The 15,789-nt window shown below is 40.8% G+C and overlaps 1 protein-coding gene across 7 annotated transcripts in view; it reads right to left on the bottom strand.

The window, feature by feature from the left end:
• Window positions 1-15,789, bottom strand: part of LOC140331210 (uncharacterized) — a 154,324-nt gene that overhangs the window by 20,673 nt on the left and 117,862 nt on the right. For all 7 annotated transcript variants that reach the window (XM_072412024.1, XM_072412021.1, XM_072412020.1 and 4 more), the window contains 3 exons: window positions 14,730-14,786; window positions 11,722-11,758; window positions 11,435-11,611 (listed from right to left, as the gene is read on the bottom strand). In XM_072412024.1, the coding sequence (XP_072268125.1) occupies window positions 11,435-11,611; window positions 11,722-11,758; window positions 14,730-14,786 (271 nt within the window). The remainder of the gene's footprint in view (window positions 1-11,434; window positions 11,612-11,721; window positions 11,759-14,729; window positions 14,787-15,789) is intronic.

Below are 15,789 nucleotides of genomic sequence, written 5' to 3'. Positions count from 1 at the left end.
TCTAATATAATAAATAAATATAATAATTATACCCGGGAGTTAATCCTAAGAATTACAGGCCCACAATATAAACAAAAATTTCTAAGCAAAAAAAAATAGGATCACTTTTTGCATCAAAAAATGACAGAATTAAAACGCTAGGGGGGTTAATTAGGTTCTACTGTCTCATCTTTGATGGTCGGTTTGTAGACCCCGTAAAAGAACCGAACATTTGGTGCCATGACTCAGATCCATTACAGAATTTCCCGGACTGAGGCGGAGGCAGAACCAGTGGCCATGGTTAGAACTTTTTTCTTACTAATATTCTGCCCGCCACGGCTAGTAGTGTTGGTTCCGGGGATTACCAGATCGGATTCAAGTAAGGATGAGACGATGACGAGATGAATGCATCTAAAGTGTATAACCTGATATCTTGCTGTAAAAGTTTAGCTTTGACATTGACACTAGAGATGAAAGAGATTTGGGTCTTGCCTGTTGCTGCAATAGAAGGATTTGTCACATTTCTGTTGTATGTTTTGGTAAAAGAGCGTGACTTCAGTAAGAGAAGAGAGGGGGAGAGAGAGGTCAGCAACATATCTACCTGATTTAAGATACTGTCTCTGATTTAGTCATTGAGTAAAGTAAGGTGAGCTATCCTAGAGACTAACTAAAAGATCAAGGGCTGATTCCCATTTGTAACAGGTTGCTCCTGGCAGGATGGTTGTTCTCAGGTGAAACTACAGGAATAGTTAACAGACTGAGATATTTTGATGTCGGCTAGGCCAGCCAGTCAAAGAGTCTTAGGTGAGGGTTGGATAAGCTAAACGGAAACTGAAAGAGGCCAACTCAAAAGACTAAAGCTGCGTACACACTGCCAATTTTTGTCGTTGGAAAGGATCTTTCACGATCCTTTCCAACGACAAGGGAGTGCACGATGCATGAACGGTGCTGTACATACAGCACCGTTCATGCTCTATGGAGAGGGGAGGGGGAGAGCGACGGAGCGGCACCCTGCTGCGCGCTCTCCCCTTCACTTTCATTACGATCGGCTGTCGTCCATCGTCCGTGGATCCGGCAGGTCGGTCGTCCGGACGATGGACGACACCGACTGTACACACGGCAGATTTTCGCCCGATAATTGGCCAATGCCGATTATCGGGCGATAAAAATCTGACGTGTGTACGTAGCTTAAGACTGAGATAGGGGCAGGTGAAAATCATGGGCAATGAGACCTCAAGAGCCCCTAAGGGCACAAATAGTCCACTCACAGAAGTGACAAATTGATAAGGTTACTGGTTGGGCAAGACCACTAAAATATTATCATGGACAACATGACCCGGATAACATACCAAAGGATGGGTCATATAATTTGCCACTATGGTTGATGGTGTATAGGGTTTATCATGGCCAATTGCAGAGTATGAACAAAAGAAGAATGTGTCACAAATATGGTAAATAAATAGGAGATGCAAACAAAATGACTGTAAAACTAACTAAAGATGGTATTACACCTGTGCCAGAAACTGGGACATACGTGTTAACAGCTCTTCACACTAACCCAACTCAGTTCACACTATATCCCACTCAGAAATGTTATTGTGTAAGGATTGGAATGTGTAGGATTGGAATGTATAACTAAAATTAGCATAGAGATTTAGAGTGCAGAAGAAGTTACTTACACATGTAACTATTCATCCCTCTAGAGATGAGATTAAATAGAGAATGGTGGAAAGTTCTCATAATTAGCCAGGGACTTCAAAATCTGCCCGTTAAAGAGTCCCTATCAAGTACAGATTCTCCTGAAATTAGATCAATGCCTTCTCCTCCTAATCGTTATGTAGCAGTTCAGTAGGCGTTGCAGTTACATATACGGACTGAACATGGAATATAGGAGACTTAGCAACTACTGTTGCGCTTATTAAGCCAGTAAGGATGACCTTTTCCTACTTTTGAGACACTTACAATTACTGTAAAAATGTCTTATCCTCAATAGTAAAAGACAAGAAAATGTATATTTTTGATTGCAGAGGTTGTTTGGCTAATGATTGTCGGCTCCCAAAAAGGAGAAGAGCAGTAGTGAGACTGCAGCAGCTGCATTCCAGTGTCCAGCCCCACCAGAAACACAAAACTCCCTGGATGCTGAGGGAAATGAATTTCTAGTTACTGCTATAACTACATGTGATTTGGTTATTAAACATAAAATACATCAGGTAGTTAAAGACACCGTAAGGAGAATAGAGGAAATTTATAGAGTATAATTGTCACAGTGCTGCAAGGCAGGATGGTGGACCCTCCGTGTCACCACCTCAGTTGGCAGAGACGTCCACAGGGCGCAGAGTCTAAGCAGCTGCCTGGTCTTCACCAGAGCCTTTAGAGGTGAGGATGTTATGCTGCGGGCAACTGCCAGGTTGTGGCCCCCCATGCACGCAGAGGCAGGTGACTGCTGACAGGCAGGGACAAAGCGTGGTACCAGAACGAGAGACAAGGAGTAGTCAGAAAAGCCAAAGGTCAGGGCAGGCAGTGGTCAGAAATAGTCACGGTCAAGCAGGTGTTGATATACGAACAATCAGGAACAGTAGGCGCAAACTCAAAAACCAGGAACCTGGGAGCCGAGCCAATGGAACTCCTTGTTCAGGCAACTTCCTGTTGCCAGTCACTTCCTTATAAAGGGAAAGTCAGGCCATGGATGGCAGCCATATGACCTGCTTGTTTCCTATCCTACCAGAAGGGGTGCTGGAGACGCGAGGTTGGTGGTGTTCACACCTCCTCCAGCAGGGGGAGTGCGTCTGTGGAACACTCTAGTCCCTTGAGATAATGGAGCAGCTGACTGGGAGTCACATGACCTGGAAGCCAGCCGAGGAGATGATCCCTGAGCAGAGCTGGTGCTGGACGCAGGGGAGTGCAAGGTGGGCGACACTGAAAGGGGCACAGATCCCCTGGTCCTGCAGGGATATGTAACAATAATGTAAACTTTGACATCCTACCACTGCAATTGGCTGATAATGGTAATTGTGATGTAGGCTGTGATTGGTACAAACGATGTGCAGCTAAACTGGATACTCAGCTGAGAAAGAAACTGTACAATGCTCGCACTGGGTGGAAGTTGATGCCATCTACAGCAGTCAAAAATGTACTAAATAATCATTGAGTACATGATTGAAGAGAAAAAGCAAAGTGAAGAAAGATTACAGAAGAATTAATCAGAGGCAAAAAGTTTGCAAATTTTACAAAGGTCAATATGTGTTGCCTAGAACTGAAAAGCATGAAAATAAAATGTAAGGTTGTAGAGGCATATGAGTAAAAAGGGGAAAGTTGATTGTTGGAAATGGTATTTGCTGGTAAAGAATGTGTTATCACCCCTTCAAATATGTTGTTGATATTCTCATATACTGATAGACACATTCAGTAGATTGTTGTTTACCCAATTGTAGAAATTGCCCTGTACCAGCTATTGCCTGTCCCCTTTCAGAGGACTTCTAAGGCTGAAGTGTCATTTCAGAGACTTAAACAGACAAATGTCCAAGGACTGATGTGTACGTAAAAAGTGGCACTGGTAATGGAGTTGAATCACCAGTTGTGGTATAGGTATGTGTTCCCTGTTATCCTGTAATCATGGGATCACCCACATGTGTCAGAGCTGTACTTGAAGCAGCACTCTTGGTGCAGAAGATTGCTTACTGAGTTTGGACAGACATCTTACAATGTATTTGCTTCACATCACCCAGCAGTACCTCTGCTTGTCCAGAAATGTATTCATTAGAGGAGGGAGAAATGTATCATACCCCCTCATGCACATGATTGTGTTCAGCTACATAGAAGGAGAGATGGTTCAAGACCTTTACTGGAACCCTCCCCAACAAAACAAGTGTAATTACTTGTGATGTAATAAAGCTTCCTTATGAGGTGACCATTGCTAAAGTGCAAGCTCACATATGAAGAAATACAGAGTTGGAAAAATAAAATACAAGAGAGATGACAAGCCTCGTTTACCCTCTGCAAATATCCTTATGAAGACTAGGATAGCCCATGGCCAAGGACACATTAGAAGAACAACTTTGTGCCAAAAACTAGATGTGTGCAATACTGACCGAAGAAGAGATCGTAGTAAACTTTGTTAAGAAATACCAGTGGATTGCTGGACATGGGACAAGGAAGGGATGAGGATGTGTAACCATATCATAGATGGGCAGTTAAAACTAGCAGAGACCTTGATGCGGATATAAATGACCAAAATGGCTCTACAGCTGTAGGCACTAAACAAGCATGGGTGCAAGGAGTGATTTGTGTGAGAGTGTGCGACAACTGAAGGTGGATGTCCTGGCAGCCCCAGCACTCAAACTAGCAAACTAGTCCAAACCTTTTGAACTCTACTGCTCAGTGAAATCTGCCACTGGAAAAGCAGTGCTTATACAGCCTTCCCTATCAGGAACACATGTTGTGGCCTATGAGAGTGATTGCCTTCTTGTGTCAAGGCAGTGGCAGCAGCTGGTTTGTTGGCGGACAAAGTAGCAGTGGTGAAAATGGGCCAGCCACTTACAGTGTATACCACACATGCTGCTGAACAGATCCTGTCAAGGACACAGACTTGTCATCTGCAAGACTAAGTATGAAGCAACCATCACATGCTACTGGAATCCAGAAAAATGGAGATGTATCACCATGAATCCGGCCTACCTACCAGAAAAAAAGGAGACTTATAAGAGGAGGATGACCACAATTACCTGGAACTAATGGAGGAAGAAAAGAGGCAAATATCCCCAGTCAAGGCACACCCCTCACAAACCCGGATTTGATCATATTTGTGGATGGATCAAAGCTCTACAAAGATGGGACCCCAAGGACTGCATATGCTGTGACAACACTTGAGAGTGTGGTTGAGACCCAATCACTTCTTCTTTGATGTCCGCTCAAGAACCCGAATTGATAGCCCTCACAAACGCATGCAAAGTGGAAGAAGGCAAGACAGTGAACATTCATACAGATAACCATTATGCATTAGAGGTTGTGCATGATTATGGACCCATGTAGAAGAACAGGGGATTCAACAGAACTGCTGGGAACCCAATCCAAAATTAGGAACAAGTTCAAGACTTATTTGATGCAGTCATCAAACCACTAGAAGTAGCTGTACTGAAGGTTAAAGCCTGCACCAGATGTGTATCCTAGGAAGAAAAAGAAAATAGCCTTACAGATCTCACAATCACGAAAATAGCAGAATAATCAGGAACTGCTATGATCCAAGTAGTACAGAAGACTACAGATTATGAGAAGGAGGAAGAAAAAATTAAGAAGAAACTTGAACAGAGACAAAAGATTCGACAATGGGATGCAGAGAATAAAATTGTTGCAAGACAGTGCACCCGAAGGGTGGAAGGAGCCAATGTTATCAGTGTATGATGACCCAAGATTTTTAGGAGTTTGCTTACCACCACAGGTAGAAAATATGATGCTACAACTAGTCCATGGACATAATAAACCTAAGGCAATGGCCCAAATGATCAAAGTTACCTGTTTCACGAGTGACACATTAGGAAAATGTCAGGACCGTGTGCAGAGGTGCTTGACCTGTACCAAAAATAATCCACACAAGCCAGCAAAAGTTCCCACCATACATTTTTCACAGCCTTTGAACCTATTTCAGTGCCTGCAGATCTTCTATAGTAAATTTAAAAGTGGTAGATGTGTATAAACTAGCTTGCCAACACAAAAAAAAGGCTTGGCCAGTGCCCCTGTACAAAGCATTGGTCAGACCATATCTGGAATATGCAGTTCAGTTTTGGGCACCAGTTCACAAAAAGGACATTGTCGAATTGGAGAGAGTGCAGAGAAGGGCAACTAAATTAAAAAAATGAATTGAGGAGCTCAGCTATGAGAGATTAGCTGAACTGAATTTCTTTTCCCTTGAGAAGAGACGTATAAGGGGGGGATATGATAACCCTGTATAAATATATAAACCGTCCATATAGAGACCATAAGAGAACTCTCTTTCCCATTATTCACTTTGAGATCATTACAAAGAACAAGAGGGCACTCTTTGCGTCTAGAGGAAAAGTAGTTTAAGCTCCGAATAAGGAAGGGATTCTTCACTGTAAGGTCTGTGGAAATGTGGAATCAGCTCCCTCAGGAAGTAGTTTCAGCATCTACTATAGATTGCTTTAAGAAAATGCTGGATGTTTTTCTAGAAGCACAGAATATAACTGGGTATTAAGGCTTTAAAGTAAAAATAACAGTGACTGTTGATCCAGGGAACATCCGATTGCCTCATGGAATCAGGAAGGAATTTTTTTTTCTCTGTTGAAGCAAATTGTACCAGGGTTTTTTTTTTGCCTTCCTCTGGACCAACCATGTCTTATAGGGTTTTATATCTGGGATATGTTTATCTCCCTAGTGGTTGAACTTGATGGACTTATGTCTTTTTTCAACCTAACCTACTATGTAACTATGTAACAGTAAGTAGTGAAACTGCCAAGGCATCAAGAAAAAGGTTTTACAAAAATTGTTGTGTAGGTATAAAGTTTTAAAAATCATATAGTTAGATAGAGTCAGATGATGTACAAAATACATCAGATTAAATATAAAACAATAATATCTTGTTTCACTCAGATTTTAGTAAAAGTAGAAAGATGTAATGGTATGATTAAAAAAGTAAACGATCACAATTATACAAACATGGGTTTAAAATTTTCATATTAGTACGAACCGCAGTATATTAGTGATTTGTCTGGATATGTGTAATCTTTGTCTCAGGAACTAATATATGTGCAAAAGTGTTTCTTCTATTGCAGAATCCTGGTATATGCAGTCTGAAGTCAGGAGATTGCGATCTGATGAACAACTTTACAAAATGCAGCTTGGAATCCCAATGTCAAGATCTGTTTGTGCTCCTAATTTCTATCACAACTGCTAGATTACAAGTAAAAGAGACTTGGCTACAACCAGATGCTGCAAGAAAGTTCAATCACCAACAAAAGATTGACTTCCTTTGAATTCCTGTTCATGTTACATGACAGTGTATTACCTACAGGCCAACCACTTGTGCTTTTAATTGCACCAGAAAGCAGCTTACAGAGTTAATTTAATTAATTGTATGATATGCATACATAAACCAATACATTCTGATGGCTTACCTTTAATGCACCCCTCTTTACATAATTAAGATTATTAAAGAAAGATTATTGTCTGTATCAATATAATAAAGAAGTTACAAAAGAATTAAGAATTGTATACTTGGCTAAGATTAGAAAACCAGTCAAACTGTGGACATTTAAGAACGAATAGCTTCAATTTTTATATTTGTCAGAAATAGGATGAAAATATCGGAATTATATATTAATATGTTGTTCAGTGCTTTGGCCTATCCTGCTTTTATATTGTATTTTATTTGCAGATTTGATGTGCTCCTTCAATTATAAAGTGAATTTGTCAAAGTTGTCACACTTGCCCTTTTCTCGCTAAAGCGCATGCTCCTCCCTCCCTAGCATGCGGGCACTTCTGACCCTGGGCATGCCTGCTCTCCCAAGCTTTATCAGTTTCGCTCAACCTGACGGCCAATCAGGAAATAGCCTCTTAATTATCGTTGGCTATTTAGCTAGCTCAGACACAGCATTCAGCGTTGTGCATTGTGGTTCCAATAGTGCCGAGCGCCTAGCTTGCTGAGCATTTCCTGTAAACCTGTTGATTAATTCAGTATTTCCCCTGTCCAGCTCCTGTGTTAACCCCTCATTGCACAGTCTATTATTTCCCAGTCAATTCCCTTGTGCTATTCCAGTGTTCCTCTCTGTCTGTGGATACTCCTTTATCACCTGTGCCTCCTGTTGCTTCCAGTTTCCCCTGTGTCCCCTGTGTCACTAGTGTCTATTTCCTGGATCCCTGGTATTTGACTTCTGGCTTGGGACCTGACCTCTTTTGCTTGCTGCCTGTCTTGACCCTGGCCTTCTTTGACAATTCTTCTGCTTAGTGGTTTGGTACCATGTATTATCCTGCCCACCCTGGTGTGCCCAAGGACTGCAACCTGGCAGTAACCAGCAGCGCAACATCCTCACCACTAGAGGCTCTGGAGAAGACCTGGTTACTGCTTTGACTCTGCGCCTTGGCCCTTCTCAGGTTTCACACCACTTTTGTGCAAACCATAGCGCCCCCTAATGTCCCCGTCTCCCCAAGCGTGATAAATGTCTATACGCAGAGACCCATACTACTTTATATGTGGAAATAATGGTCTGGAAATGGTCTTTAATTTTTCATATTTTCCTATTTCTTCTATTTGTGTAAATGCTTTATAAATGTGTTTTATTGCCAGATGTACTACAGTTAGAGGAATGTCTCAGAAAAGAACCCCCCCCCCCACTTGAAGACATTAAATACGTATCAAGAGCCAGACTGGGATAGATATGATGACATAGATGTTGTAAATGACAATACTCCTCAGAATTTACAAGGGATTCACATCCTGGAAAAGACGGGCTCTCCACCCAGAAGGTGATTGTAGCACTGAATCTTTTACATCGATTGGAGGGAAAGATAGAGTGTAACCCTCAAATAGGGTCAGGAGGAGGGAATGAGAGAAAAATTTAGGGGTCCTTATATAGCTTTTAAAGTATACTCTGCTTATATGAAGAATAGTGACTGTTTTTTTTTGTTTTTAGAGACCAGCACCTGCAACAGAAATAGTCAGCTGGATGACCCTGAAAGCTGAGCACAGAATGGCTTAGAAGGCTGATAAGAGACCCTTGCAGTTAATATCAGTTTGAACAAGAATCCAAGATGGTGGGAGTCATTTCTGTACCAAAAGTGCTAGACAACTGGTTTATCCACCCCCATTAACTGTTTGTGAACATTTATGCTTATATGGACTTCTGAGTATGTTATTGGACAATTTGCTTAATGACAATTAGATAACAGCTTAAGCCCTATACAGGAGTGGTTCTGTATGCCTATAAAGATTGATTTATTTCCTGGTTTTAGTTAGAATCTCTTTGCTTTAAATGCTAACCATTTGATTTTCTCTGTTGCAACAATAAATTTTCTTAATTATGATCTACTGTCTCCCAAATGTAATTATGACGCATAAAGAAAGACAATAACAAACACAATAAAAAAAATCATAAAAACACACACAAAGCAAATTAATAAAAAAAAAAAAAGGAAATAAAAAAGAACATCATATGAAGGGCAGGTAAAAATCTCAGGGATAGAACCCAAAAGACTCCAGGCCAGTGTCCAGGTGGGTACATAAAGACACTTCCCCAGGCCACTTTGCCCCAGTAAAATACAATTCTCTGTTCAACCCAAATGTAATTATGACTGTATGAAACGTCAAACTTTTGCAACCTTTAGCATAATTAAAAGCGAAATACCAAACAGCCATTACAGAATATTTGGAGGTGCAATACAGAGAGGCAGGGAACCCACCTATTCATAGACATTAGTCTAGTAGTTGGGAAAACAATGGAGTCAATAAGAAAAGGGGATAAAAAACCCTGAAGATGGGAGGTTAGAAACCCTCCAGTTGTAAGGTAAACAGTGAAAGTAACACATAGATAGTGAAAAACAATACACAACTATGGCCCCCCCCTCCCCTCCTACACTGTACGGTAGAAGTATTTTCTAAAAAGCTCAGACAGAGGAAAAAGGACAGAAACTTGAAGGAATAATAGATGTTTACCCAAATGAGATGATCATCATCCACAGAATAATGAGGAGGAGAGGGCTTTCCTCGCAGTGAGGAATGGCAGCGACGACGATCTGCCAGTGGTGACTTGTTGCACAAAGGATCCTGATCTGAAGAAAGTCCTGGACCTAGGTTAGTTAGCACTATATTAGCCTCCTTCTGCAATGAAAAGACGTACCTATAATCTTTGTAAGGAAAAAGAAGGTGAAATGGGAAGCCCCACCTATAAGGATAGTCAAGATGTATCACAATATCCAGGTTGTGCCTCTTGGCTATGATAGATGGAACAAGGTGTGCAAACAGTTGGTACATATGACCTTAGAAGAAAGTTTTTTTGCCCTAGCCGATTAAATGAGGGCTGCTCCTTTGAATTGTAGTGGAGACGTTTACCAATTTTATTACATGGAGATTCTGAAGATTTTTTCAGAAATGGAACTCTATAAACTCCTTCAATTTTCAATCATCCTAGGGGGAAGTCAGGGGCTAGATGAAAGAAGTGGCCTGCAGGTCAGTAATATGTTCAGGCAATCTCTGAATCTCGAAGGTTAGCATTGCGAAAGTGGTTTTCTATGTCATCCACATTAGCATACAGAGGTTTATTCCTATCTCTAAGATGTTGTAGAGCCTTGTCATGCTCCATATATTTGGAATGCAGGGCATTAAAGCCATCTTCAGTACAGCAGTGCAATGTCCTAGGTCTCCTATTTCGTAAAGCAAACAATCAGTGATCTGTCTGAAAGGTAGTTTGCAGGAATCTGTGCAGCAGAACATTGAATTTGCAGAACAGTTCTGCCTAAGAGATCCTCATCAGCTGAGGCAAGCACGATTTTGACAGGCACACAATCCAGGGTCTCTGTGATTTGCTTAAGATTGATGGTTCACTTACCCTTGGAATGCAATGCAGGCAAGATTGAGTGGAATAGAAGCCAAGGCTGCAGAGACAAGGAAGGTAATTGTCTGGAGGTGAGAACATGAGGTAAAAGGACTTAAAATGTCAGGAAAAGCCTGGGAAAAGTTAGGAGCGAGCCTAGGAAGCATCCTCCAATGACTACCCGTGTGCACATCCCCCCAAATATGTAGCACATAAAAATCTCTAAAATGTTTCCTGTCATTCCTTGAAGTTAAAATAACAGAAAAGAAGTTAAAATACATCTAATAGGAAAATTTTTACAAGGATTTTTTTTTTTATTTATAACAAGGAAGGTTTCAAAAGATAACACCCCATAACTAATTAAATAAAGGTCAGTGAAGGCCAAAACAATTGTATCATGAAAAAAAGAAATATTATATAGCATCAGTGAAAGTGATTGGCATAAACATGGATATAATGCAGATTCACAGTAGCTGTTTTTTTCTGAGCTACCAAGGGTGAAGCTAAGCATGGGCTTAGGCTCCACACAAACAAGTCTGGAACCAGAGGTGACCTGCTGGAAGCCGAAAGCACTCCAGATCTATTAAACATGGAGCATTACCAACCCTATTGCATTTTTACAGGAACAACTCTAACAACACAGTAGGCAGATTTCTTTTTAAAGCACAAAATTGCAAAAGTGCAGGTGAAAAACAGTCTTAATGATAGGTTTAGTACTACCATTTTATAATGTTACTGGTAATGTACTAATATGGTGGCTCTATTATCCTTAGAATGTATGCTCATATCGAAATCTTTACAACACTTACAGTAAAGTTAACATTTATAAAACGTACATTTAGTACAAGTAAAAAGAAAGAAAGCAGCTTCAATTGCCATTAATGCCCTATCACTTTAATTGCAGCAGAAATAAATACCTGAACTACTGTTTTTCTTTGGGAAAACATCTTGCTTAGAGGAGATAACGTCACATGTTTGATTCTCCCCAGTGGCGATTTCTGGTTTTTCAAAAGGACCATCGAGAGAATGTATATTTGTTGATGTACAGACAGATAAAGTAGGATTTATGTTGAACTGCCGTTCTGCTGTGCTTTCTAAACATCAGTATGGGGAAAGCAGAAATTAGAAATAAAGCCTATTGATAAATGCTGTATGAAAAACTGCCAGTGTGCAAAACAATACAAGTAGTTAAAGTTTTCCATACCCAATGTTCTGTTTTCGTAATCACTAGAGAACAAAATCTAGACAAAAAAAAAGCAGACAATGCATGTTTATTATCATTAAAAGATCGATTACAGGTTGATTTCCACTATTCCTGATGCACTAGCAGTATGTATAATATTGTATGGAGTTATTCTTCACTTTTGTGAATTTTAAGCCATTTAGGCATATTGGTCATGGCGATTTACACCATTTATCAGTGCACTCTTCCTGCTATGGTGCAAATTGACATATTGCTAACCACTGCACTACATAAGCCACAGTATATGTTACATAAACAATGTCTGGTATACACTTGAGAGTCCTGACTACTGAACTGACATAATCCTGACTTTAAAAACCCAGACTTTGCCACAATATTCACACTAAACATTTACAAAAGACTGCTTTTCACAAGTGAAGGGAATCTAGACTCGGTGGTGACCTTATGAACTACAAATCCGGGCTACAACACCTTAACACTGCACTCAGTCTCACTTTTTTTTTTTTTTTTAAACAATTTGCTTCATCTTAAACCCCATACCTGCTCCTCCAATATGATGTATTTGCTCACTGTTGCACTCCAACCATATCCACCTGTAAATCATCACTAACATCCTTTAGCCGTGTTACTCTGGATGATGTCTCCTCTTTTCTCATCATCTCTATCTACTACCTGCCTGCTTGACCCAGTGCCCTTTGATCTACTTTGTGCTCACTCCTATACCCTGCACTATCCGAACTATTTAACCTTGCTTTCTATTGGTATCTACCCCTCCACCTTGTCATTGTTCTCCCTATCCTGAAGAAACCGTCACTAGACCTATCCCTACTTTTTAGCTACAGTCCTATCTCATGAACCCCATTGGTATCAGTGGCACTGCTCTCTCTCTTGGTTTGCTTCTTTTCTGTCTGACAGCTCCTTTCCAGTTTCGTTTAATTGTAATTCCTCATCTCTGTTTCTGTTCCCCAAGAGTCAGTTCTTGGACCCGTTCTCTGTACACCAGAGGTAGGCCAGATGCTGCCTAGCCAGTATTCCAGTTCAGCCTAATGGCCCACTAGTTAATTATTGTTGAATCCGGCCTAATTGAATTGTTGCGTTATCGGGAGTTCCCGCGATATCATCAATCACATCGAGTTCCCGCAGAGTTACCCCAATTACTATGCCAGCAGGAGCAACGCGCAGCTACCAGTCCCTGGGGGGTTGACCTCGAATGTCGTGTCTTAAATCCAGAATGGACTGACGAATAATTCTTCGTCCAACGTGGCAACAAAGCCACGTGTGTTTAGTGTGCAACGACACCAACAGCACTGTCAAGCGGTCGAATCTCAAGGGGCATTTCGATGCCAAGCAGGCGCACATGTAAAGAGACTTTTCTTGACTTCTACTGTCAGTTGCCACATGCTCAGTTTCCAATGTTGTTAGCCCGTGCCAAGCGAGTGATGGCAATGTTTGGCAGCACTTGCTCCTGCAAGCAGCTGTTCTCCAAGATGAAGTTTTGTAAGAACAAGCTGCGCTCTCAGCTCACTGACAATCACCTTAATGACATTCTGTTACTGAACTCCTCATCATTAGAACCTGATATTGTATCTGTCTCCAAGACCATGCAACATCATGGGTCCCATCGATCCTACTGTATTTTTAAATAAAAAAACTTTTCCTTGGACACCTTGTTTCTTCTGGCCTAGTGTGCCTTCTTGACCTCCTGAAATGGCCTAGTAGTCCAAAAAGTTTGCAGACCCCTGCTGTACACCTTCCCACTCAGCAGAGTAATTTCCTCCTTTTTTATTCACAATATCATCTGTATGCTGATGACACTCAAATCTATCTGTCCATCCCTAACTTGTCTCCCTCAGTCCTGGATAAGGTTTCATGCTGTCTGTCAGCCATCTCATCATGGATGGCTGACAAGTTTCTGAAACTCAACCTGGATAAAACAGAACATATCCCCCTCTCACATTCCAGATCCCCCCCACCCAACTTATTCTCAACTGTTATTCGACCCTCCCCACATTCCGCCCACTTCTTCACCCTCTACAATCAGAACAATTCCGAGTCCTGCCTTTTTCTCCTTCACAACATCTCCAAAATATACCCCTACCTGTCTCTGGGACAATCAAACTGCTTGTACATGCCCTTGTCATCTCTGGTCTGGACTACATTAACTGTACTGACTCACTGGTTTTCCACTAACCCAACTCTCTCCTCTACAATCTAATATGAATGCCATCCTTCTCACCACTCCTCTTCTGCTGCCTTTCCTTGCAGTTCTCTACCATGGCTTCCATTTCACCTTAGAATCAAATTCAAGACCCTGTGCTTTGCCTTGAAACCCCTCCACAGCTCTTGTCCCATCTACCTTCTGACCCAACAGAAAAATACAGCCCAAGTCACTCTCTCTTCAATCCTCCAATGACCTACTAATGACTTTCTAACTCAATCTTGTCACATGCATGGCTCCAAGATTTTTCAAGGTTGTCCTGACTCACTGGAATGGTGGTCTTCCTCCTATTTGGCTTGCTCCTACTCTGCACTTTTAAAAGAGCACCTAAAACCCATCTTTTCAAACTTCCCTACCTGCATTCTTTTATTAGTTAAACCCTCATTACGCCGTTATCCTCCAAAATTCCCCCTCCTATTTTGTGTGAAAATACTTTTATTTAACAAATGATCCTTTGTATTAAGGTTTTTGTGTGTCACCTGAGATATGGACATGGTACTTAAGGAGTTGTTTTTTGTGGATGCAAGGACTGTGGCATAACTCGGTAACATATACAGCATCCAAACACTAGACTCTAGATCTATTTATAATCATTTCACTTTAATCGACTTTTCCTGTTAGGTGCAATATGACCACGTACACTTTTTTGATACAATGAGTTTAGTGAATTTCCTCTTTTGCTACGTACTAGATCTTTCACAATTCAAGCAACAACTCTGCCTGTGTATGGTTTGTATATATAAAACCCCATGCCACCAAAAGCTAGAAAAGTAGTCTTGTAAACACATACCTTTGTTGAACTCTGAAATATTTCATGTGTATTGTCTACCACTCCAGAGTCCAGAACCTAATAAACAAATACATTAATTTAATCAGCTAAAACAACCTAAATGATTCATTAGCATTTAAAACAAATTATTGATCATTCAGCATGGGCATAGTATTTCATTTTCATTATATATATATATATATATATATATATATATATATATATATATATATATATATATATATATATATATTAGTCCTGACAAAAAAAGGTAAAGAAATAATAAACAACACAGTAGTAGTCCAGAAACTGTAATGTTTTGGGATGTTTTTATTTTACATTTACCTTACAAGTTATTCAAATGATGCTTGATATTTATTTTTATTTTTAAATTATTTTTACAATTACTCATTGCTATTTGGAACATTTATAGGCATTTTTAAGTGTTTTGGCCACATGGGATGCGTTCTTGAGCAATTTTATATTTAAATCTTTCCAACCGTCGCAGGATGCGTTATCCTTACAGTCCATCAAGAAAATGCTCGTGTGGACTAGCACATTGGAATGAATTAAAAAATTTCAAACATGGGCGTTTGAAAGCAGGGGAAACAGTCCAAGTAGATAAAATCTAAAAGCAGAATAGCTTTTTCCAACTTGATAAGCTTTATGCTTACAAGGAATTTCATCCTTTTAGGCTGTACAGGTTTTAAATTTCTAAAAAAAGGTAAAAGACTAAATGAGTCCCTCCTCTTGCTCAACTGTAATAGTAAAAAGCAAATCTTTGAGTGAATACAAACCTTTGGGTGAATTCCTTTTTTTCTGTAAGGTCCGCACTCTTCATCTATACCAAACCTTGGGAGGCTAGATACGCAATCCCAGCACACAGCTGCCCCTACGACAGCGATGGCGGACCTGTGGCACGCGAAGGCCTTGCAGCTGGCACGCGGGAAGGTCCGCAATTAAGATATGCGGCGCGGCGGGAGGCAAGTGTGCCGGTGTCTGCTTTGCAGCTCACCTGGCAACAGGACCGGACTGGCCATTGGGAGGACCGGGCATTGTCCCGGTGGGCCGCGGCCCATCC

Source organism: Pyxicephalus adspersus, chromosome 5 (assembly GCF_032062135.1).
Source record: "Pyxicephalus adspersus chromosome 5, UCB_Pads_2.0, whole genome shotgun sequence".
In the NCBI taxonomy this organism is placed as follows: domain Eukaryota; kingdom Metazoa; phylum Chordata; class Amphibia; order Anura; family Pyxicephalidae; genus Pyxicephalus; species Pyxicephalus adspersus.
This window is presented reverse-complemented; position numbering and strand designations above follow the sequence as displayed.